Source organism: Erpetoichthys calabaricus, chromosome 3 (genome assembly GCF_900747795.2).
Source record: "Erpetoichthys calabaricus chromosome 3, fErpCal1.3, whole genome shotgun sequence".
NCBI lineage: Eukaryota > Metazoa > Chordata > Cladistia > Polypteriformes > Polypteridae > Erpetoichthys > Erpetoichthys calabaricus.
The window spans coordinates 189,640,270-189,665,051 of NC_041396.2; the positions used below are offsets into that span (position 1 = coordinate 189,640,270).

The 24,782-nt window shown below is 36.6% G+C and overlaps 1 protein-coding gene across 1 annotated transcript in view; it reads right to left on the bottom strand.

Moving 5' to 3' along the window:
• The window catches only part of afg1lb (AFG1 like ATPase b), a 265,220-nt gene that overhangs the window by 165,155 nt on the left and 75,283 nt on the right, over positions 1-24,782 (bottom strand). Inside the window, exon 3 of the mRNA XM_028798899.2 lies at positions 279-330. Coding sequence (XP_028654732.1) covers positions 279-330 — 52 coding nt within the window. The remainder of the gene's footprint in view (positions 1-278; positions 331-24,782) is intronic.

Here is a 24,782-nt window from a genome sequence, read left to right on the forward strand (position 1 = left end):
TTCTCAAGCAGCCCATTAACCGCCTTTTATCCTTTTATAAAGAGACTATTTTCTAGCTTTCAGGCAAACAATCTTGAAGATTTTACCTAAGTGGGTAAATTTGCAGTAATTAGAGTCACTTTTTTTGGAACAGCTCCACTATGCCTTTGACTATTGTTAAAATAAAAACAAAAAAAAAACTCACTAGCCTTAAAATTACCACTATAAACATGCTAGCTGGTGGCAAGCATTCATATATCATGAAAATTGTAGTGTGACTGTTTCTTTGTATAACCTACCTACATCTCCATAGATATAAAATCCTTTTGGGGGCTTCTTTTTTTGCAGAAACTAAAAGAAACAAAAACACACACACATGCAAAGGTTAAAATTCCATTCAGGAAAACGCATTAAAATAAAAGGACTATCATTATGACATTTTTTTTAATGAAAAGGATACTAAAAAGCATAACCGCGCTAACCAACACACAAAAATTAAATGGTCATAGCTATTTTAATATGATAAAAATGTATATGAGCTGCACAGAGGCACAGTGGTTAATGCTTCTACCTCATTGCTTAAGAGTTCCAGAATCAAATATAGACCAGGTAAAGTACATGAAGTTTCCAACGTTCTCCCCGTGTTTGTGTGTGTCTATGTGCTTTTTTTTCTCCTCTTAAGTCAGTATTATTTATAGAGCACATTTAAAACCAACATAAGCAGACCAAAGAGCTGAACAACTTCCATTAATCCACCATTACATATATCTCTCTATATAAAATCCAGCATCTGTCTCTCTGTCCGCTTCTCACAAGAGAACTATTCAACGGATTTAGATTGGATTTTTTTCTATAATTTGCCTGAACATGCCGGTTGATTTTGTGACTTCTCTCATCACACTAAGTATCATAGCTCGCTTGCAGGAGTGATATATCTGCGCTAGTCTGAGACAGAGGCTGCGGGCTAAGGGGAGGGGGAAGCGTGACGTCAAGAGTGGGGAGCCGGGCGGGGCTCTCCTCACTTACGCATCAGCATCCGGTCAAATCGGTCTACCTCTGGCCATGTTTTGGAGCTACTACGAGTGCAGAGCAATGGGGGACAGTTATATATATATATATATATATATACACAGTATATATACTATGTATATATACATTGGTTCGCTTCCCGGGTCCTCCATGCATGGAGTTTGCATGTTCTTCCTGTGTCTGTGTGGGTTTCCTCCAGGTACTCCGGTTTCCTCTCACAGTCCAAAGACACACAGGTTAGGTGCATTGGTGATTCTAAATTGTCCCTAATGTGTGCTTGGTGTGTGGTTGTGTGTGTGGGTGTGCCCTGTGGTGGGCTGGCGTCCTGCCCGGGATTTGTTTCCTGCCTTACGCCCTGTATTGGTTGTGACTGGCTCGAGCAGACCCCCCGTGATCCTGTAGTTAGGATATAGCAGGTTGGATAATGGATGGATGGATGGATGGATATATAGATTAAATAAATACACGAAAAATAAAGGCACACATAACAAGTTTAATAAGTTAAGGCAAAAAGAAAAGGACTTCAAGTGGGATTTTTAAAAGTGACCAAAGCTGGTGCAGACCTAAAATAAAAGGGTAGACTATTCCAAAACTTAGAGTCAGCTACTGTAAAAGCATGGTCCCCTCTAAGCTTAAGTCTAGATCTCGTCACAACAAATAATTTCTGGTCAGAAGACATCAATGATTGTGAGGGAGTGTAAGGGTGCAAGAGGTCACTAAGATGGAAGGGGGCTAAACCATTCAAGGACTTAAAAACAAACAGTAAGATTTTAAACACAATCCTGTAGTGAATAGGAAGCCATTGAAAAGAAGCTAAGACTGGTGTAATGTGATTCTGTTTTTATGTGCCTATTAGAAGCCTGGCAGCAGCATTCTGGACTAGCTGAAGATGAGCAATGGATGATTGATTAACTCCAATGTATAATGAATTGCAACAGTCAAGCTGAGAAGAGCCAAAGGCATGAATTAGTGTGTCAAAATCATGTAGAGAAAGAAAGGACTTGACCTTAGCCAATAACCTGAGCTGATACAAACAGGCTTTAACAATGCAGTTAATTTGTTTATCAAATTTGAGGGCATTATCAAAGAGTTTACAGTAGGGTGTCAAAGGGCCAAGATTAATTTCTGGAGCAGAAGTAAGATCGGAAGGTTGAAAACAAACAATCTCTATTTTATTGTTATTTAATTTAAGAAAATGCAGTGACATCCATGTTTTAATATCTTCCAGACATTTCAATAAAGGTTTAAGAGAATTTGTTTTGATCTGTTTCAGTGGAAAATATATCTGAGTATCATCTGTATAGCAATGGAAAGAAATAATTGTTGTATAACACAAATAATTTGTTTTTTTTTAAATGGATCCTAAGAGCAACATGTACAGCAAAAAAAGAACAGGCCCCAGAAGAGATTCTTGAGGGACCCCACATGTGATAGGGGCTAATGATGAGGAGAAATTTTACATATCAAAGCATTTCCTTGTATACCCACATACTGCTCAAGATAGGCGATAAGGAAGTCATGGTCTATTCTATTAGATCACGGGTTGGCAGATTCAGTCCTGGAGGGCCACAGTGGTTGCAGGTTTTTGTTCCAACCCAGCTGCTTAATTAAAAACCAATCCTTGTCAATAATTTAATTTCGTGGCTTGCAATTGCTTTAACTCTGCTATGTCAGGTAATTCTCATATCCTACATTTTTTTTTCCTTTCTAAGGATATCATCCAAATGATTTGAAGTCTAAAACAGACGAGTAATTCTCAGTGCTTCACTTTTTTCTCTTCACTTTCCTTCCAAGTATTTAAATAAACCCAATAGTGGATGATAAATACACACAGGTGTAAATGGAAACAAGCTAAATGGAGAAATGCTGGTCTCTTTTGTCATTTGCATCTTATTGCTAATAAGGAGCAATTAAAAACCAAGACTACAGCTGTTTAAGGCTAAAATAAGCAATAAGGGTTCAACATCTTAACGAGCGAGACAACTAAAGTGAAGCAGAAGTGTTACTTGAGCAATAAGGGCATCTAATTAAGCAAATGGGTTGGAACAAAAACCTGCAGCCACTGCGGCCCTCCAGGACTGGATCTGCCCACCACTGTAGATGCTAGATCTAAAATCAACAAGACAGCTATATCCCCAGGGTCACATATTACTAAGAAATCATTTAGTACCCTTAAAAGTGCAGACTCTGTGCTGTGGTGTGTCTTAAAACCAGAATGAAATACTTCACAATTTCCATTTTCATTTAAAAAGTTTTGGGTAATACTCTTTTCCTCTCACATCCAAACATGTCAATATTAGATCAACAGACCATTCTAAATTGTCCTGGTGTAAATAAATGGGGTGTGTGAATGAGTGGGCCACTATAGTGGACTGGCATCTTTTCCACATCTGGTTCCAGCTTTGCACCTGCTGCTCCACAGCCCTGGACTAGATTAAACAGGTTAGATAATCCTTCTGATTTTCTGAAGGGAATAAAATAGTATATACAATTAACAACATGTTTTGTTATAAGGAAGTTAAAATCAAGAGCACTATAAATCAAGAGAGCAAAAATGACAATTTCATTCTGATAAGAATCAAGGAGATTATATGCCAACAGTTTTTATTCTATAATGCATATATACATTTTAATATGCAAATACTCTGTATTACAAATGAAGTAATGTAATACACTCTGCAATTCACTGCAGAGTACATTTAAGTCATCAGACTAGTGGAAATATTAAGCCTTGAATCATGGAAACTTCTTGAAACCTGAAACTACCTGTGTACTTAAATTCCTAAAGACAATGACAAAATGCACCCAGAAAATGTCCATTCATTTAATCAAGACATGCTCATCTGGGCAGGAAAAAAGTCTAAAAATAAATTCATATAACACAATAAACAGAAAGCACTTTTGTCACATATAGTAGAGGGGCACTACAAAAAATGCTCAGATAAATTGTCAAAGCAAACACACTTTATTGCTTTAAAACAAAGGTCCACATTAAACATGTTCGTAACTAAATAGTTTTACAAGTTAATTCACAATGTTACAGAGAAATGTGATTTAGTCAATAATTTAGCATGATTCTCCATAAAAAAGAACAACTTAAACTCTGACAACATGTGAGAAACAAAACTAAGTTTGTTAATTCATACATTCAATTTCAGAATTATTTTGTTCCAGTGCAGATCTACAGGGTGCGGCAATCCATCCTGCTAGCATTAGACACAAGGCAACAACCAGCCTTCAATTGGTCACCAGTTCATAACTGTACACTTTAATTCAAACAAAATATCTCTTCCATTACAGTGGAGCTAGTCAAATACTGTAAGACAGCAGCTGAATTCATCTGAAATACCATTTAAAATATTCATGCATATCAAAGGTAATTGAAATTAGGAGCAACATTATCTTTTTCCTCCATTTATTATATATATATATATATATATATATATATATATATATATATATATATATATATATATATATATATATTATATATATAATAATAATAATAATAATATATACATAATAATAATAAAAGATAAAAAAAGGATTATGGACTAATTAACACTTAATATCATATAAAAATAAGCACGGCAAATGTAAAGGATAACAATGAAAGAGCAGAGTAAAAACTCATTTTGTTCATTTGCAGCTATCCTACTACAGACAGGCAGATCAGATTCTCTTTCTGTCTCAACACGTAACAATAGTAATGCTAGGCCTCCTTAAACCATTATACCAAATCACGTTAATTTTCTTCAGGAGAAGCCACTCCATATCAAAAGAGGGAACACTTAAACCATGACAATCATCTAACACTTGGCCTCTAAAAAAACAAAAGGTTTCATTAATGTCTCCATGGACAGCCTCCCAAAGGAGTTCTTCCAGCAACAGCGTAGGTACCAATTAAAAAAAAAAGAAAGAAAAGAAAAAAAAAGAAGCCAAAGGTTTAGCTGAACTGTACACTATTTGTCTCATATTTTGAAATAAAGGAAGTAACCATATGCAACAAGCCAGGTGTAAACTCTATAGTTTTAACTTAAGAATGTGGATAATATTAAACAATACACATACTTGAATATATTAAGAAAAAATATCAAAATATATAATCAATAGTAAAGTAAATAATGTTTCAGCAATCTACTGGACTTTGTACTGTATACACAAAATATACTGTGCACTCTTAAGATATTACAGAATTAAATGTTCTTGAAGTAACAGAAACTTAAGTAACTAAAATTAACATGGCCCTTTAAAATGTTTTCTTCTGGTGTTACATTTTTTTAAATTGACTGTTTTTAAGGAAATTACCCATTTACCCATCTTCCATTTTCATAATCTGCAGTCATTGGAAGATAACACTTATCCTGGCAGGGATTATAAGAGGAACCAACTTTAAATGGGATGCAAACCCATAGCAGGCAGCACACATGCAAACATCCAGAGTTCTTCACATCGTTTTATTTTGTAGTTGCCAAACAAATTAACAAATCTGGTATGCATGAGTAATTTAGGAGTTCTAACAGAAACCTCATATGGAGTTTGAACATGCTAAATCCATACTAATAGTAACTTTGCTAGGGTTCACAGCCAGAAGAGGGAACTATAAGGCAGAAATGTAAATCTCTGTACCATATGACTTCTCCTTAAAACATATGTTTGATTGAAATCCATCAACCAATCAATCAATTAGATAATTTTCTGAAGCCATTTATTCAAACAGAGATGGGCAGAAGACGTATTCTATTTCAAAAGCATCAGATTAGGGTAGACTGACTTTTATTATCCCAGAAAGAAATATGTTTATAGCAGCTGAGTACAAAATATTGGACACTGTTACAATACAATAAAAGAATAAAAAAAACAACATGATAATTAACAATCAATACTCAATAATAATTCAGAATTCAGCAGGATCCCTATAATTGTAAGAATTCCAGGTTAAAGCTCTGGTGATAAACGTGTTCTTAAATCTGTTGTTCTTGATCCTTAGGAATCCAGATCTTTTGACTTGTGGCAAAAAAATTAATCTTATTAACAAATATATGCTTTCTGATAGAATCAAGTTGTTGTTCTTTCTAATTTTTTGTGCAAGGCAGAAACCAATTTTAACACAAGGCATAGTTACATGCATTATCTACCAAAGTGAGCCAATGAAGAGTTCCAAATCAACCTACCTACACTAAATGATGTGGGCACACAAACCAAAATTCACTGAGAAATCTAACCAAATAGCCTGATTTGAACCTAGGACACTTGAGTTTTGCAACAGTGATATTTATAAACAGTGCTGTTCCTTAGTTGAAATAGTAAAAATGAATAATCACAAGGTCATATTTGTGCCACCTAAACTACTAGATTACAGTTTGTGCTAGTATGTAGCTAATGTTCTTACACCATAACAATAGTTGACTACAACTTTTAAGTTTATGAAAGTGATGTGAATTACTTAGATTTATAAAAATAATATTCATTCTTGGAGTTTGCATGTTCTCCCCGTGTCTGTGTGCGTTTCCTTCAGATGCTCCGGTTTCCTCCCACAGTCCAAAGACATGCAGGTTAGGTGCAATGGTGATCCTAAATTGTCCCTAGTGTGTGCTTGGTGTGTGGGTGAGTGTGTGCGCCCTGCGGTGGGCTGGCGCCCTGCCCAGGGTTTGTTTCCTGCCTTGCGCCCTGTGTTGGCTGGGATTGGCTCCAGCAGACCCCCGTGACCCTGTAGTTAGGATATAGCGGGTTGGATAATGGATGAATGGATGGATATTAATTCTTCTTTGATAAAAACATGTATGGATACTACTGTAGTGTTTTGCTATTCTATCAGCCCTTTTAACAATAATTCATACATTGTTGTCTTCTGTATAGGCACAGGCAGTAAAAGGATTTCAGGAAAAATCCTCTTTTTAAATTACAGAAAAGTTCAGAAAATTGCTTTTAAAGGAATAAAGAAGCATTTTTCAGTGAAACCAACAATGTTACCATTTTCATAAAGAAATGTTAGAAGTGCTAAAATCTATGTAAACAGAGAATTCATAGTACTGTATAAACTATCATATGTAAATGTTCCTTTGAATACTTGCTTTTACCATGTTATATTTCATATTAAACTTATTTCAGAATTTTATAATTTGCATTCCAAAAACATCTAAACAAGTCTTTGGGACAAGTAGTATAGCAGCCTTTAATAATGTGCCTGTGCAGTTGGAGCTAAAAATTACTAAATCATTTTTATTGCATCTATTACTGAGAGAAATGTAAATTTGTCTTCAATCAATCTGTATAAACACCAGCAAAAAGTATGGCTTTAATAATAATAATAATAATAACAATAACCACCAAAAGACTGCACAACGTAGAATACATACAGTATATATCCTGAATAAACTGCAGTATTATTTATATCTTGTGCGATTTTACAAAAAGGAATGGAAAAGGAATTTTATAGCTACACATAACTACTGGGCTCTGGATGAAATAAAAAATACTATTAAAACAGACAAGTTAAAGATAACGATGATGATGATGAAAATAATAATAATAACTAATTTTTCAGATACAGCTGCCGACCTGTGCTACTTGGGAAAAACAGCATGTCATTATTTGTTTCCAAATATTTTGTGGCAGATTTCTGCCTTTTGTCAACATCTGATTAGCTCAGGGGGTAAATACCCAGCACCCGCCCTAGCATTATAAATCCAAAATGACAATCTCTTCAATGTATTAAGTGAGTAGTCTGGTAGTCTTCAGAAAATTCCCTAATCAGCGGACAAAAGCAATACAGTGCCAATAGGGAGTACATTAAGCATGACCTAATTTGAAGCAGTATAATTGCTGAATAACTTGAGTTAGGAGCATAGTTCAAAAATATTGTACCGCCTTAAAAGCAATGCTCACACAATAGAGGACACTCATTATCGTTTATTCCACTGAAAGAATGCAGGGCCAGTAAAACAGTATGAGATCACTTTAGAATTTACACACCCAAAGTCGGAGTTACTGTCTTTGGGCTTGTAAACAACTCTTGTAACAAGATCTTATTAAAATTTAGTACAAAGGACCATTTCAATGAGCATTTGTGCAGAAAGAATTCACCACATTTTTTAAACGTTCTAATGTACAAGATAAGATAAACACACAAAGAAACAACAAAAAGCTAAACAATAGACTATATTGCATGCATACAAATATTGATCAATCAATCTAATGTTTTAAAAAATATAAATGATGAAAGCACATTCAATATTCAAATATTTATACATTAATATGGACTAAAAGTAGAGACTTTGACAATGTATACTACATTAATGCATAATTTAACAAAAAAACTGAAAGACAATGCTAATATGTCTTCAACAATACTGACATAACTATTACATCAGAATGTATAGCAGTGTGTGAAAAATACAAAAAAATACATTAATATAAAAAAAGATAAAAATCTAAATAAATTACAATCAATTAAAAAAAATGTAAACTAAGAAAGCACATTAAATATTCAAACATGTACATTAATATAGACATTAATATGTTGCTGGTTTTCTTCAATTCTTTCCCAGATGGCTGAAGTGGGCATTTACTTGTATATGGTATTATCCCTTGAGTGAAATTTCATTGCTGAACAAAATAATACACACACACAAACAGCACAATTTCATTCAGGTTTCATATACAGTAAAATAAATTAAAAAATGAGATACAAGGCAATGATCGGATCTAACTGCTTGCATTTTTAGCAATAACAATAGAGAATGTTTTCAGTACACAGTGTCATTTAAAGTTTATTAGGATCAAACCAGATACGCACTATGTGATTTACAGTTTACAAAGGTTTAATAATTGGCAATGAAAAGTGCTCTTAAACCTATTGATCTTAGTCAAAAGGAATCTAAATTTTGAACCTGATACCAGCTTCTAAAATGTGAATTGAGAAGATGGATATGGTCTGACAGGACACTTCACCTTCATTGTGCTCTGTTATAAAAGCTCAGTGAGAGGAGACTGCTGCTGATAGAATGTATGATTCAACAAAATTATTTAAATACGGTAGGTTTTTAATTTTAGATTTTCTGAATACTGTCATTGCTAAACATTATTATCATCACCATCAATGCCATTTTTCAAGTTTACTCAGGTCACTCTGTTCTGCACAAACTTTTTTCCAGCTCTCTCTATAGTCCTGGTGATCTTATGAAGTAAGACACGTTTTTTAAATATCATCTGACAACACCTCCCACTACATCATCTTCAGAGTCCCTCTGGGCCTTATTACCTCTGCCTCCATCGTAGCCTTATTACCATTGTGTTTACCCACAGAAAAATTAGGCAAACACGTTGAATGTTTTTCAACAAGAAAAAATATTATTATGTGTACAGTAAATACAAAAATGTCAACACAAATACATTAGAAAAGAAATGTCTAGTGTTGACTGCTGTACTAAAGCAGATTTAGTACACATCCTTTGTGTGACATATTTGACACAATCATCAACGCACAGCCAGACATTGCAATCTGGACAGTAGAAGTGCATTTCTTCACGTGGTTTTCTTATATTTTTTTGTTGCTTGCACATGAAAGTGTAGAATGTCAATGATTGATCCACACAATTGATGCTGCCACAGAGCAAGGCTTAGTGACTTCCACATTTCCCCTAACAAGCATATTGAGAGTTACTTCACAGTGAGCAGTACTTAGTGGCTAACATCTTTCTTGTCTTTGCACTTGATCATAATTATTTTGCCTTATTGACATGCAGCTACTATTGCACCGTGGTGAACCTTCATGCAACCAAATTCACAGGGCATATCACGGCAGTTTGATCATACAGTGCCATACATATCAGTTTTACTGACCATGTCAACATGTGATGACCAGTTTATTTTGTCATATTAGTATCATTTGATTCAAGCAGCAGTTCAGTTCTAGTTTATTCTAAAACTGCATTTAAGGCTTTGGCTCTGTCCCACTAATGAATATGGATCAGTTACCTTAGCAATATACCATAAAGTTTCAGAAAGCATAGAAATATTAATGATATTTTTACAGCATGATGCATTTCATCAAATAGATGGCAGCAGAATACAGTCCAAAGAGTCACTCAGGCTTAACAATAGTGTATCATTGCATGTCACCCCAAGCCTGACTCAGGTTTAACTGGAAGTAGTCTCACGGGGCCAGACAAATAGTTAAGTACCAAGTTTAGTTCTAACTTTACAGAAATTCTAAAAAAAATGAATAGAATTCCATTTGTAGTATCAGATGTAGTATCTGATCCTGATCAGTAATATGTTATCATGATAAGCAATTTACTTGATACTAAAGTGATTTTGAGAAATATCTAAACACCTAAAGTGGATGACAGAGATTTCATTTAAAATGTAATTCCATCTGTTCCTAATGTGAACACTCATAAAACTATAATGGCCAGAGACATCAATTGTGTTTTAAAACCAGACCCGGATAGGTCTTCAGCTACAGTGGCAATAACATCATGGTTTACTTTGGTAATGCTCTCTACAGGTGTACCAAGAAAGGAGGCAGAAGAAGAAGTAAGGGTACAATTTATTAATGTTTGAACTAAATGAGTGAACATTGTTTATCTACTGTGTTTTTCAAGTGACTAGGAGATATTGACCCGTTTTTTCCCCCCAACTTCTGAAAACTGTCTCAGTCTCATTACACTGTCTGTCTGTCTCACGTAGTATTGATTTTAAGGTTCTATTAAATGTATAGAAGGTTTTGAGTATTTTAGACCCTTCCTGTATTTTGGAGTGTCTGCGCCAAACATTTCTCTTCTAAAACATTGCTTTACTTTTTATTCCAAGATCAAGCATAAAACTGGCAGCTTTCTGTACTCATGCAAAAAAATCTGGAATGCTTTGCCAATAAAGAAGTGCCAGGCTACAAATGTCGAGCATTTCAAAAAATTTCAACAAGCCCACTTTTCTAATTTGGCTTTTTCTTAATTACATACATTGGTTGTAATAGATTAGAAATGGTACTGTATACAGTTTGTAAGATCTGCACTTGGCAGTAACTTCTGCCATTTTTCTCTGTTTTCATTTTCCAGTTTATTGTAGCGGTGCCCTGTGTCTCGGCTGATTGTTACATCAACTCAAATTGCCTGTGATGCTGGAGAGAACAAAAGTTCACAAGATGTCTTGAAATGGAATTGTGATTGAACTGAGACAGCCACATGTATGTGTATGCTGGGATGTGCAGAGGGACTGTGCAGGCTTTGGCCTCAGACCCCCAAGAGGTTCATCATCTCCAGCATACTTGAAGGCTGCAAGTTTGTTTTTCTCCCTGGCCATTTGACCATGCAGTGAATTTATTGCAAAAGACAAGGACCCATCCATTTGCTTCTTAGTTACTTCAGTTTACGTTAGTTTAAATATAACAGTTTTTATGGAATATTGCTGGATAATCACTCTTTGACTTTGAGTAGTATCTTGTTCAAAAAGCTAAAGTAGCATTATCCCTTTTTTGACAAATTTAATGATTCATTTTCACGCTGTTCAAAACCTTTGTCAAAAATCTGTAAATATGTTTTTGTTCCTTTTCCCAAATTGTGTTTAACACCTCCCCATTGTTGGCCCTTTTCACTGTATTTGTATTCTAGTTAAATGCATTTACCATTTATACATCTTTATGCTTACTGATTTTTCTACTCATTTGACTCTTGCTGTTGTATGTGTATATACAGTCATATGAAAAAGTTTGGGAACTCCTCTTAATTCATTGGATTTTTGTTTATCATTGGCTGAGCTTTCAAAGTAGCAACTTTTAATATATCACATGCCTTATGGAAACTGTAGTATTTCAGCAGTGACATTAAGTTTATTGGATTAACAGAAAATATGCAATATGCATCATAACAAAATTAGACAGGTGCATAAATTTGGGCACCCCAACAGAGATATTACATCAATACTTAGTGGAGCCTCCTTTTGCAAATATAACAGCCTCTAGACGCCTCCTATAGCCTTTGATGAGTGTCTGGATTCTGGATAGAGGCATTTTTGATCATTCTTCCATGCAAAAATCTCTCCAGTTCAGTTAAATTTGATGGCTGCCGAGCATGGACAGCCTGCTTCAAATCATCCCATAAATTTTCAATGATATTCAAGTCAGGGGACAGTGACGGCCATTCCAGAACATTGTACTTCTCCCCCTGCATGAATGCCTTTGTAGATTTCGAACTGTGTTTTGGGTCATTGGAATATCCAACCCCTGCGTAACTTCAACTTTGTGACTGATGCTTGAACATTATCCTGAAGAATTTGTTGATATTGGGTTGAATTCATCCGACCCTCAACTTTAACAAGGGCTCCAGTCCCTGAACTAGCCACACAGCCCCACAGCATGATGGAAGCTCCACCAAATTTGACAGTAGGTAGCAGGTGTTTTTCTTGGAATGCGGTATTCTTCTTCCGCCATGCAAAGCGCTTTTTGTTATGACCAAATAACTCAATTTTTCTCTCATCAGTCCAAAGAACTTTGTTCCAAAATGAATCTGGCTTGTCTAAATGAGCATTTGCATACAACAAGCGCCTCTGTTTGTGGCGTGAGTGCAGAAAGGGCTTCTTTCTCATCACCCTGCCATACAGATATTCTTTGTGCAAATTGCGCTGAATTGTAGAACGATGTACAGATACACCATCTGCAGCAGGATGTTCCTGCAGGTCTTTGGAGGTGATCTGTGGGTTGTCTGTAACCATAATCCTGCGCATATGCCGCACCTGTATATTTCTTGGCCTGCCAGACCTGGGTTTAACAGCAACTGTGCCTGTGGCCTTCCATTTCCTGATTACATTCCTTACAGTTGAAACTAACAGTTTAAACCTCTGAGATAGCTTTTTGTAGCCTTCCCCTAAACCATGATACTGAACAATCTTTGTTTTCAGATCTTTTTAGAATTGCTTTGAGGATCCCATGCTGTCACTCCTCAGAGGAGAGTAAAAGGGAAGCACAACTTGCAATTGACCACCTTAAATACCTTTTCTCATGATTGGACACACCTGTCTATGAAGTTCAAGGCTTAACGAGCTAATCCAACCAATTTGGTGTTGCAAGTAATTAGTTACATGTATTCAAATCAGCAAAATTACAAGGGTACCCAAATTTTTGCACAGCCGGTTTTTCACATTTGATTTAATGTCATACAACTAAATACTGCTTCACTAAAAATCTTTGTTTGGAAAACACCCCAGTACTCAGATGTTCCTAGAAAATGAAACACATACCACTGTTGTCTTTTTTGTTGAAAGTAAATTATTATGCAGGCTGAGAAGGGTTCCCAAACTTTTTCATATGTATGTGTGTGTGTGTGTATTTTTTTGAGAAACATTATTGCCACATCTTTCATTTTTTTTATTTTTAAACATACGCACCAAAAACCTGAAATAAGTTACCAATAAAAATGCGCAAGGCTAACACCGTGCGCCACTTTAAAAAAACTCCTAAAAACCCACTTTTTTAATTTTGAGTTTTTGTAGATTTTTGTAGACAGTGGAACCTCGGTTTGCGAGTAACTTGGTTTAAGAGTGATTTGCAAGACGAGCAAAAAATTTTAATAAATTTTGACTTGATAAACGAGCAAGGTCTTGAAGTACGAGTAGTATGTATACACTTTGTCTGCTGAGCATCATGTGATCACAACTGAGCTGATGGTTCTTCTCTCTCTCTCGCTGCGGGATTGTGGGCAATCGTCTCCTATTCTCAGTCTGAGTCGGCGTGCCTCACTCATATAGTCAACATCTGTATGAGCGTATACTGTTTACTACAGCATTGTGTGTGTGTGTGTGTGTGTGTGTGTGTGCTGTGACGTGCGAGTCCCCGTCTTGCACCCTAAAACACGAAGCTGAGTCTCAGTACTTTAGCAACACCAGCTTTATTCAGCTTGAAACAGCAACAGCGCTGTTATTTATTGTAGCGGGATCTGCCGCTCTCCTATACACAGACACAGCAGTCAGGCAGGGCCCTGCGCATTTATAATGTTCCTTGTTCCTTGTATCACCCATCGACGGCAGGCGCTTATAGCATGTCCATGATCTTTTCTTCTGGGAGACTGCGATTGCTTTGGGACGCTCTTCCACGTGTCGTCCTGTTAGGTGCAATCCCACAAGAGTTTAGAAACTCACTCACACCAGCCATGATTCTTTTCAAAGGTAAAGTGCAGGTTAATTTGTTTAATGTATTTTTACTTTATATTTTGTATTAATCATTTTTATATGAATAGTTTTGGGTTGTGGAACAAATCATCTGAGTTTCCATTATTTCTTATGGGGAAATTCACTTTGATATACGAGTGCTTTGGACTACGAGCACGTTTCCGGAACGAATTATGCTCATAAACCGAGGTTCCACTGTATATTTAAGTTCTATTCCTAATAGAATATACATGCACAGTATTATCGTTGTTATTCAGGGATTTCCAATCATTATTAAGCTCTACTTTTTTCTGCTTTCTTTTCTGGTTTCCCTGTGGTGGCATTTTGCACTGTCACCAACTGATCAAGGCACTGTACTGCCACCTGTGATACTCAAATGAAGGCGGGTGCCCCAGTTGTCCATGAGACCTACTGTGGCAAATCCTCTGGGACCAAATCTGGAAACAACGAGGAATGACTTAAAGGACATCTATGTTAGATAGCCCAGCCCCTACTGGGCATTCTATCTTTTGTCCTTGCAAACCCTGCAAATTTGATTTCTTCTTCAACTTGAGTTTTTTTTCTTTTTTTCTCTCCTCCCAGCCACCTGGCCTTATCATCGTACTCATCTTTAGAAACTTAGAATACAATATTATATATTTGAGTATACTTTACCAGTAATTATACATTTATGTTATGTAAGCCTGTATTTATTTGTTAATTATTGTTTATTATTCTTGCCTAATTTAACTTTTTTTTTTCTTGTAACTATTTGTTTTACATCTTGTAAAGCACTTTGAACTACATTCTGTGTATGAAAATGTGCTATAGAAATATATGTTGTTGTTGGTGCATCTCATTCATAAGTTTATACATTTTTTGAGAAGAACTATGAATAAAAACTGAATTGATTAATTAATGGGTATGGAGGACTAAGGCAAGGGTTTCCATAGTAAGGTTAAAATCCTTTTCATTACTAACAGGGCCAAAATATGAAAACAGAAAACCAGGATGACATTCAAATATCAAATTTAAAAGTCAGTATTGTTTTGTGAAGAACATTTTGCTGATCAACATAATTAAGAAATCTTAGGATCAGTGGCCTCAATCAAGAAGAACTGTCACAAGGCAGTACAAAACCTTTGACATTTTTCTACCAGCACAGTGAAGTTACACAGGGCAGGGAAGATAACCAATCACAACATCTTCAAAAATTGTTTCTCCGTTTTCAGGAACACCCACTATGGAAATATTTTTCTGATAGGTACAGTCTTCGAGCTCAGTTATTTTTGGACAGTAATTAAGCAACGTGGCCACCATCTCCATGTTTTAAGTGTTAGGCATACTCAAAACATTCCAGACATTCAAGTTTTTGTTCTGTTTTTCTTTAATGCCTAAAAAATCTTCATGGATTAAATGCTAAATCTTCCTGAAAATCCAAATGCATGCTGATTTTGTTTTTTGTTTTTTTACACTTTGCTGGAAACTTGGGCCTGGACAGACGTTCATAAAACATTATGTTAAACGAATTTTGTTTTAACGAAATGTAAATCTCAGTATACCAAATGTTTTTTTGACCAAAAATGGCCACTGAAGATAATAATGCAATGAAAAAAATACTTAATGCCACGTGTACACTTTCCGCACCAAGTCTCGAGAACTCTGCAACAGCCTATCTCGAAGAAAGTGATAGTCAGTTGTGAAGTTTCTGGTCTTGGGCAGTCTCTGTGAGACTGTATTCCACCTAGCTTCCGCAAGGGTAATTTGTGTCTTGTGTGGATACTGTAGTGTTCAAGTTTCATAGCACTTCTCAAAAAAAGCAACAAACAGTGTCAGTTTACGCTGAATGAAAAATTAAAAGTCCTAGTAAAAGTTGATTCCAGAATTATGAAAAATTACATGGCGAAAGCATTCGGAATCAAGGCTTCATCTTCATTTGATCTCTCTTTTCATTCTGTATTTTCATACCTTTACTTCTATGAAAAAAGTTACATCTAACATCTCATATTCATTCTGTATTCATACCTATATATCTATTTAAAAAAAGTTACTATCTAACGTCATGTTTTCAAATAAAATATTTCTTGTAGTTTAATAAGTGCTGTTTTTTTATACAGGTATTGTCAAGCTTGGGTCACAGAGTTGCACGAGAGACAGGAAGGTGAGATTAGGATTTCAAGGAAAATTCAGGTACTTTATTACTATGTAGAGAAGGCAGGTACAGTTTCAAGACTTCATTCAAAGTAGGAGCTGTCTGGAGCAATTACAAGGGCAGTCGCCTGCTTTAGCTCCCATCTTCAGCTTAGAAGAACACCAGCGTCTCGGAATCACAGCTGTGGCAGAAGCGGTCTAGAGCAGTAAGATCAGGAGAGTGCAACAAAGAGCATTTCAGAGCCTGATGTTAAATGTTCTAAATATCGTGCAACAAGCATGTCATGTGGTAAGCTTGATCCTGAAGAGGACAACCAATTATTTCGCCCTTGGTTTACTGAATACCAGACGCAGCAGAGCAGTTACAGAGCTGTCCTTGAGTCTCTACTGTTAGAGATGGCACCCTGGTCACAACAGTATACATATTTTCCCCATATTCATTATAATGAAATTTACGTTATAACAAAATATATTTATGGTCCCATGAGTTTCATTATAACATGATTCCACCTGTATACAGTATTTCCTCAAATGATTAGAAGTTATAAGTTTATAAGTATAAGGAATGGGGCTAGCATCCCAAAGGATCAGAGATAACTCATGCACATCAGCCACCCCAGGTCACAGTGTCTCCTGAGTCTTTGATCATTCAGTTAATGTTTTCTAAAACCTTACACATTGGAATGAAATACATTAGTCCATTATGCAGATGAAAAAGGAAGGAGAATAACAGGACTAACAAAATGAAAGAAACACAGTATTTTCTTTTACATTGCAGCAACGGAAGAAATTTTCCAATTAAAAAAAATAGAATAAAGTCACATTGTTATTTCACATACACTGTAGTGCTTTCCTGTTAATAATTAGTGAAGGGGCAAAGACAACCATACAGAAATAATGGAACAAGACAATAATGTTTGAAAGTGTTAAGATAACATATGGCACAGAATACAATACACAAAAACCACAAAAACTTCAGAACATTTTACAATATGAATACCCACATCCCTTCCTCAAATTTTTACTAGGGACAGAACATTTTATAAATTACCTAAACACTAAAACCAACTGATATTAAATGTAGACTCACATTGTAAGAATGTGTCCCTATCTGACCTATTTTGAAAATTGTAGCTAAAAGCCCTTACGCTGTATTAATTCTCAATGTATTATTTAGTAAGATGTACTGCATAGCATACATGATTATTTTTTTTTAACTTAGCCATCAGAATAGGCACAGAGCTATTGGAAAATGCATGCCTCAGAATTAATACTTTCTTAAAGTCAAAATGGTCAAAAATACTTAATCAGTGAAACTAGTTTCAGATTGGTCTTAAATGCTCGCTGACTTCATTCCTAACAGTTACATAACAAAATAAAAATGAGATATAATAGCAATCATTTATGGTTCAAGAGGTATTTAATAATTTAAGAACATGAAATTCACTTTACAACAGATTTTGATATTATTCAGTTCTTTTTCTAATTTCCAAATTACACTTCTAGCCAGAAGCAACTGAAAATAGTACTACATCAGTAACTCTACAGAAAAAAAAAATCACTTTTAATTTAAAATCCCAAATCCAAAAAAGTTTGGATGCTGCAATGACTTGCAAATCTCATAAACCCATATTGTACTCACAACTGAACACAGAAAACATGCCAAATGAAGAAAGTGAGCCATTTTACTATTTCATGAAAATATTATCTCATTTTGAATTTGATGGCAACCGCACACCTCAAAAAAGTTGCAATGGAGGCAACAAAAGCCAGAAAAAGTAAGTGGTACTAAAAAGAAACAGCAGGAGGAACATTTTGCAACTAATTAGATCAGTTGGCAATGGGTCAGTAACATGATTGGGTATAAAAAGAGTGTCTCTGAGACACTCTCAAAAGTAAAGATGGACAGAGGTTCATCAATCTGCAAAAAAAACTGTGTCTACAAATTATGAACAATTTCAGGATAATGTTCCTCAACGTAAAATTGTGAAGACTGAATATTTCGACATCTACAGTACATAATGTTATCAAAAGATTCCAAGAATCTGGAGACATCTCTGTGCGCAAGGGACAAGGCTAAAGGTCAATATATAGACTGAGGCAAAGTGGAACACTCTCTTGTCAGATTATTTGAAATTTGAAGTTCTTTTTGGAAAACATTAATGGAATGTCCTCAGGACTAAAGAGGAGAGGGGCCATCTGGCATGTTATTAGTGCTTATTTAGCATCTATGGAATTGGCAACTTACACATATGGAATGACACAATCAGTGCTGAATGGTATATACAGGTTTTAGAGCAGCATATGCTCCCATCCAAATGACACCATTTTCAGGGAAGGCCTTGCATATTTCAGCAAGACAATGCTATATTGCATATTGCATCTATTACAACAGCATGGCTTCACAGTAGAAGAGTCCAGGTGCTGAACTGGCCTGCCTGCAGTCCAGACCTTTCACCAGCTGAAAACATTTGCCGCATCATGAAACGAAAATACAACAAAGACGACCCAGGACTGTTGAACAGCTATAATCATATCAGACAAGAATGGGACAACATTCCTCCCTTAAAAGTCCAGCAACTGGTATCCTCAGATCCCAGACATTTAAGGACTGTTGTTAAAAGAAGAGGGGATTCTACACAGTGGTATAGTTGACCTATCCCAACTTTTTTGAGATGTGTTTTTGCCATCAAATTCAAAATAACCTTATTCTTTTCTTAAAATGGTACCTTTTCTGAGTTTAAACATTTTAGATGTTTTCTATTTTTTACTGTGAATAAAATATGGGTTTATGAGATTTGCAAATCATTGCATTCTGTTTTTATTTACACTTTACACAGTGTACCAACTGTTTTGGAATTGGGGTCATAAATTACATAAACATACAAGCGCATATAGTATCAGAAAGTGTTGATGCACTGCTCTTTTTATAATTAGCCCAAATGCTGAGTCTGAACATAACTGAGCCTCCTATACTGCAGAAAATTTTCTGTTCACATGTTTTTCATCTGAAAACAAAACACAGCACTGCATGTCTTTGTTACGCTACATACTAAGGGAAAACTGAAGTGATTGTTCTTATAACATGAAAGCCAGACTTGTGCAGAGTATTTTCTATACAGCCAAATAACAGAATTATGACACCTGGTCATGTATACCATAAGCTATAGACCTCAACATCCTATTAACCTTTTTATTCACTTAAATATATCATCAAGATGAAGACAGCAATGTCTCTAATACTATCGTTTCTTGATAAGATACACTTTGTAGCTCCAGACTTCATTCAGGTAATATCAACATGATTTCACTAAGGCCAGCATCACACTACTGTACATGATTTTGTGTCAGGGACCGTATCACACTTAACAACTACAGTTACTTTATGTTGTTGTCTTCAACATGTCAGATTGCACAACAGGATTCACAGGTATTGACTGACTACATGACTCGTTTACGAATTGTCATCACAATTTAAAATTTCCTATTTCGGCTCTAAAGTGTTAGGAGGTCAACTAATTCAAGCAGCCAATTAATATGGAGCACATATTTTCTTTCCCTATTCTGTTGTGGCACAAAAAAAGATGATATATCAAATTTGTACAAACTCCAAATGTTCCAAGAACATCTCCTTTTTTAGCACAGTCCAGGATACTTGTTGTCCTTCGTTTCTTGAGGCTGCCATTATTAGATTGTTTTTGTAGTTCCATCTGAACGCTCATTGGTATTCGATTAACTCCCTATCCAAAAAAAGTCCCACACCCACAACCCTACCATGATTTGTGAGAAATCAAATCCATTTAATTTTGTCATGGATAGTTGGGGATGTCACACTGTATGAACTGGATTCTGAAGAGGACCCCTGTCCCTCATTCCAATGAGCCCTCCCCCCACCCAAATTCACAATCCAAAATTATACTTGTATTTAATTATGTTTTTAGACTTTGAAGTCTTTTTTTGTCACATTTCAAACAATTACTGGTATGCTAATGACAATAAATTAGACCTAGTTTAATCATTAGGCAAAATAAGTACATGCTTTGGGAACCAAAGGAAATGAAGAATTTTTAAGAACGTAGCAAAAAATTTTAAGTATAAATAAAGTTATAAGTAGGCAACAAAGGGCATTATTTTTACATCATTTGATCTTTGTATGCTGAAATGTTGTATATCTTCAGTGTTAGAAAGCTATGGAATGGGAGACATTTGTTTAATTCAAGTATTGATGTTTTCTCATTAAAGTATTTATTTAAAAATTTGTCCGCTAACATCGATTTCTGTAGAATGAGGATTTTGAAAATCTTTAGAGTGACAAGTGTGAAAGCTTTCTTTAGTAGGCTGTACGTATTGTAGGGCTTGGTTTCATAGTGTCTGCTATGACAGTATTCAGTCAGTGGGGATAGACATTTTGTTTGGTTTGTCTATATATAATTTCTCTTTATATTCATAAAGATGTTTTGAAGGGCAATATTAAAGTCTAGTTAGGCTTGCTTGTTTTATTCAATGGGGAAACTAAAGGAATTGGAAAAGAACAGCTCTTTGATTTTTATTTTTGTTGTCAACCTTATTTCATTTTTTTACTGTATACAGGTGCTGGTCATAAAATTAGAATATCATGACAAAGTTGATTTATTTCAGTAATTCCATTCAAAAAGTGAAACTTGTATATTAGATTCATTCATTACACACAGACTGATGTATTTCAAATGTTTATTTCTTTTAATGTTGATGATTATAACTGACAACTAATGAAAGTCCCAAATTCAGTATCACGGAAAATTACAGTATCAATTAAGACCAATGCAAAAAAAGGATTTTTAGAAATGTTGGCCAACTGAAAGGTATGAACATGAAAAGTAAAGTATGAGCATGTACAGCACTCAATATTTAGTTGGGGTTCCTTTGGCCTGGATTACTGCAGCAATGCGGCATGGCATGGAGTCGATGAGTCTGTGGCACTACTCAGGTGTTATGAGAGCCCATGTTGCTCTGATAGTGGCCTTCAGCTCTTCTGAATTGTTGGGTCTGGCGTATTGCATCTTCCTCTTCACAATACCCCATAGATTTTTTATGAGGTTAAGGTCAGGCGAGTTTGCTGGCCAATCAAGAACAGGGATACCATGGTCCTTAAACCAGGTACTGGTAGCTTTGGCACTGTGTGCAGGTGCCAGGTCCTGTTGGAAAATGAAATCTGCATCTCCATAAAGTTTGTCAGCAGCAGGAAGCATGAAGTGCTCTAAAACTTCCTGGTAGACAGCTGCGTTGACCTTGGACCTCAGAAAACACAATGGATCAACACCAGCAGATGACATGGCACCCCAAACCATCACTGACTGTGGAAACTTTACACTGGACCTCATGCAATGTGGATTCTGTGCCTCTCCTCTCGTCCTACAGACTCTGGGACCTTGATTTCCAAAGGAAATGCAAAATTTACTTTCATCAGAGAACATAACTTTGGACCACTCAGCAGCAGTCCAAAGGCGAGACGCTTCTGACGCTGTCTCTTGTTCAAGAGTGGCTTGACACAAGGAATGCGACAGCTGAAACCCATGTCTTGCATACGTCTGTGCGTGGTGGTTCTTGAAGCACTGACTCCAGCTGCAGTCCACTCTTTGTGAATCTCCCCCACATTTTTGAATGGGTTTTGTTTCACAATCCTCTCCAGGGTGCAGTTATCCCTATTGATTGTACACTTTTTTTCTACCGCATCTTGTCCTTCCCTTCACCTCTCTATTAATGTGCTTGGACACAGAGCTCTGTGAACAGCCAGCCTCTTTAGCAATGACCTTTTGTGTCTTGCCCTCCTTGTGCAAGGTGTCAATGGTTGTCTTTTGGACAACTGTCAAGTCAGCAGTCTTCCCCATGATTGTGTAGCCTACAGAACTAGACTGAGAGACCATTTAAAGGCTTTTGCAGGTGTTTTGAGTTAATTAGCTGATTAGAGTGTGGCACCAGGTGTCTTCAATATTGACCCTTTTTACAATATTCTAATTTTCCAAGATACTGAATTTGGGACTTTCATTAGTTGTCAGTTATAATCATCAAAATTAAAAGAAATAAACATTTGAAATACATCAGTCTGTGTGTAATGGATGAATCTAATATAAAAGTTTCACTTTTTGAATGGAATTACTGAAATAAAATCAACTTTGTCATGATATTCTAATTTTATGACCAGCACCTGTAGTTTATAAAGTACACATTTTCAAAGATTCTGTCTTTTTAATGGTATGTGTAATAAATACATATTTATTTTCTGCTCAGTTCTTTTATTCATTCTACACATTAAAGGTACTTTGAATATAATTTAATTAGATCAGCTGACTCAAATCACAATTTTAAAAATGACTTAAGAAAATTTGCTGTAGAAGGCATTTTAACCCAGCCACAGGGGATGCACAAACCAGTCTGTTTCTTCGTGCCGGTCCCAAGCCTGGATAAATGGGGAGGGTTACATCAGGACGGGCATCCGGTGTAAATTTTGCCAAATCAATATGCGGACAACAATACAAATTTCCATACCGGATTGGTCGAGCCCTGGGTTAACAACAACCGCCACCAGTACCGTTAGCCAACAGGGTGCTGGTGGAAATTGGGCTACTGTTGGCCGAAGAAGAAGGAGAAGAAGAGGGGGGAGACGTGTCTGGAGGCAAGAGGAGAGGAGGAAAGTAAAGAGAGTGGAACTGAGGGTAGGAACTTTGAATGTTGGCAGTATGACTGGTAAGGGGAGAGGGTTAGCAAATATGATGGAGAGAAGGAAGATTGATATATTGTGCGTGCAATGGGTGAGAAAGAAGATTTTTGGAGTGAGTTGGATGAAGTCATGAACAGTGTTCCCAAGGGACAGAAAGTGGTGATTGGAGCGGATTTCAATGGGCATGTTGGTGAAGGGAACAGTGGAGACAAGGAGGTGATGGGTAGGTATGGTGTCAAGGAAAGGAATGAAGAAGGTCAGAGGATAGTGGATTTTACCAAAAGGATGGACATGGCTGTGGTGAATACGTATTTTAAGAAGAGGGAGGAACATAGGGTTACGTACAAGAGTGAAGGAAGATGCACACAGGTAGATTACATCCTATGCAGAAGAGTTGATCTGAAGGAGATTGAAGACTGCAGTGGTGGCAGGGGAAAGTGTAGTTAAGCAGCATAGGATGGTGGTCTGTAGGATGACGTTGCAGATCAAGAAGAGGAAGAGAGTGAAGGCAGAGCCAAGGATCAAATGGTGGAAGTTGAAAAAGGAAGACTGCAAGGTTGAGTTTAGGGAGGAGGTGAGACAGGCACTGGGTGGCAGTGAAGAGTTACCAGACAGCTAGGAAACTACAGCAGATGTAGTAAATGTGACAGGAAGAAGGGTGCTTGGCGTGACATATGGAAAGAGAGAGGAAAAGGAAACCTGGTGGTGGAATGGGGAAGTACAGGAGAGTATACAGAGGAAGATGATGGCAAAGAAGAAGTGGGATAGTCAGAGAGATGCAGAAAGTAGACAAGAGTACAAGGAGATGAGGCGCAAGGTGAAGAGAGAGGTGTCAAAGGCTAAGGAAAAGGCGTATGATGAGTTGTATGAGAGGTTGGACACTAAGGAGGGAGAAAAGGACCTGTACCGATTGGCTAGACAGAGGGACCGAGCTGGGAAAGATGTGCAGCAGGTTAGGGTGATAAAGGATAAAAATGGAAACGTACTCACAAGTGAGGAGAGTGTGTTGAGCAGATGGAAAGAGTACTTTGAAAGGATGACTAATGAAGAGAACGAGAGAGAGAAGAGGTTAGATGATGTGGAGATAGTGAAGCAGGAAGTGCAATGGATTAGCAAGAGAGGAAGTAAGGACAGCTATGAAGAGGATGAAAAATGGAAAGGCTATTGGTCCAGATGACATACCTATGGAAGCATTGAGGTGTTTGGGAGAGATGGCAGTGGAGTTTGTAACCAGATTGTTTAATGGAATCGTGGAAAGTGAGAGGATGCCTGAGGAGTGGAGAAGAAGTGTACTAGTGCCGATATTTAAGAATAAGGGGGATGTGCAGGACCGCAGTAACTACAGGGGAATAAAATTGATGAGCCACAGCATAAAGTTATGGGAAAGAGTAGTGGAAGCTAGGTTAAGAAGTAAGGTGATGATTAGTGAGCAGCAGTATGGTTTCATGCCAAGAAAGAGCACCACAGATGCAATGTTTGCTCTGAGGATGTTGATAGAGAAGTTTAGAGAAGGCCAGAAGGAGTTGAATTGCGTCTTTGTGGACCTGGAGAAAGCATATGACAGGGTGCCTGAAGAGGAGCTGTGGTATTGTATGAGGAAGTCGGGAGTGGCAGAGAAGTACGTAAGAGTTGTACAGGATATATACAAGGGAAGTGTGACAGTAGTGAGGTCTGCGGTAGGAGTGACAGATATAATCCCACCTCCACGTTGAATGTATCTAGGATCAGCTCTGAGCCCTTTCTTATTTGTAATGGTGATGGACAGGTTGACAGACGAGATTAG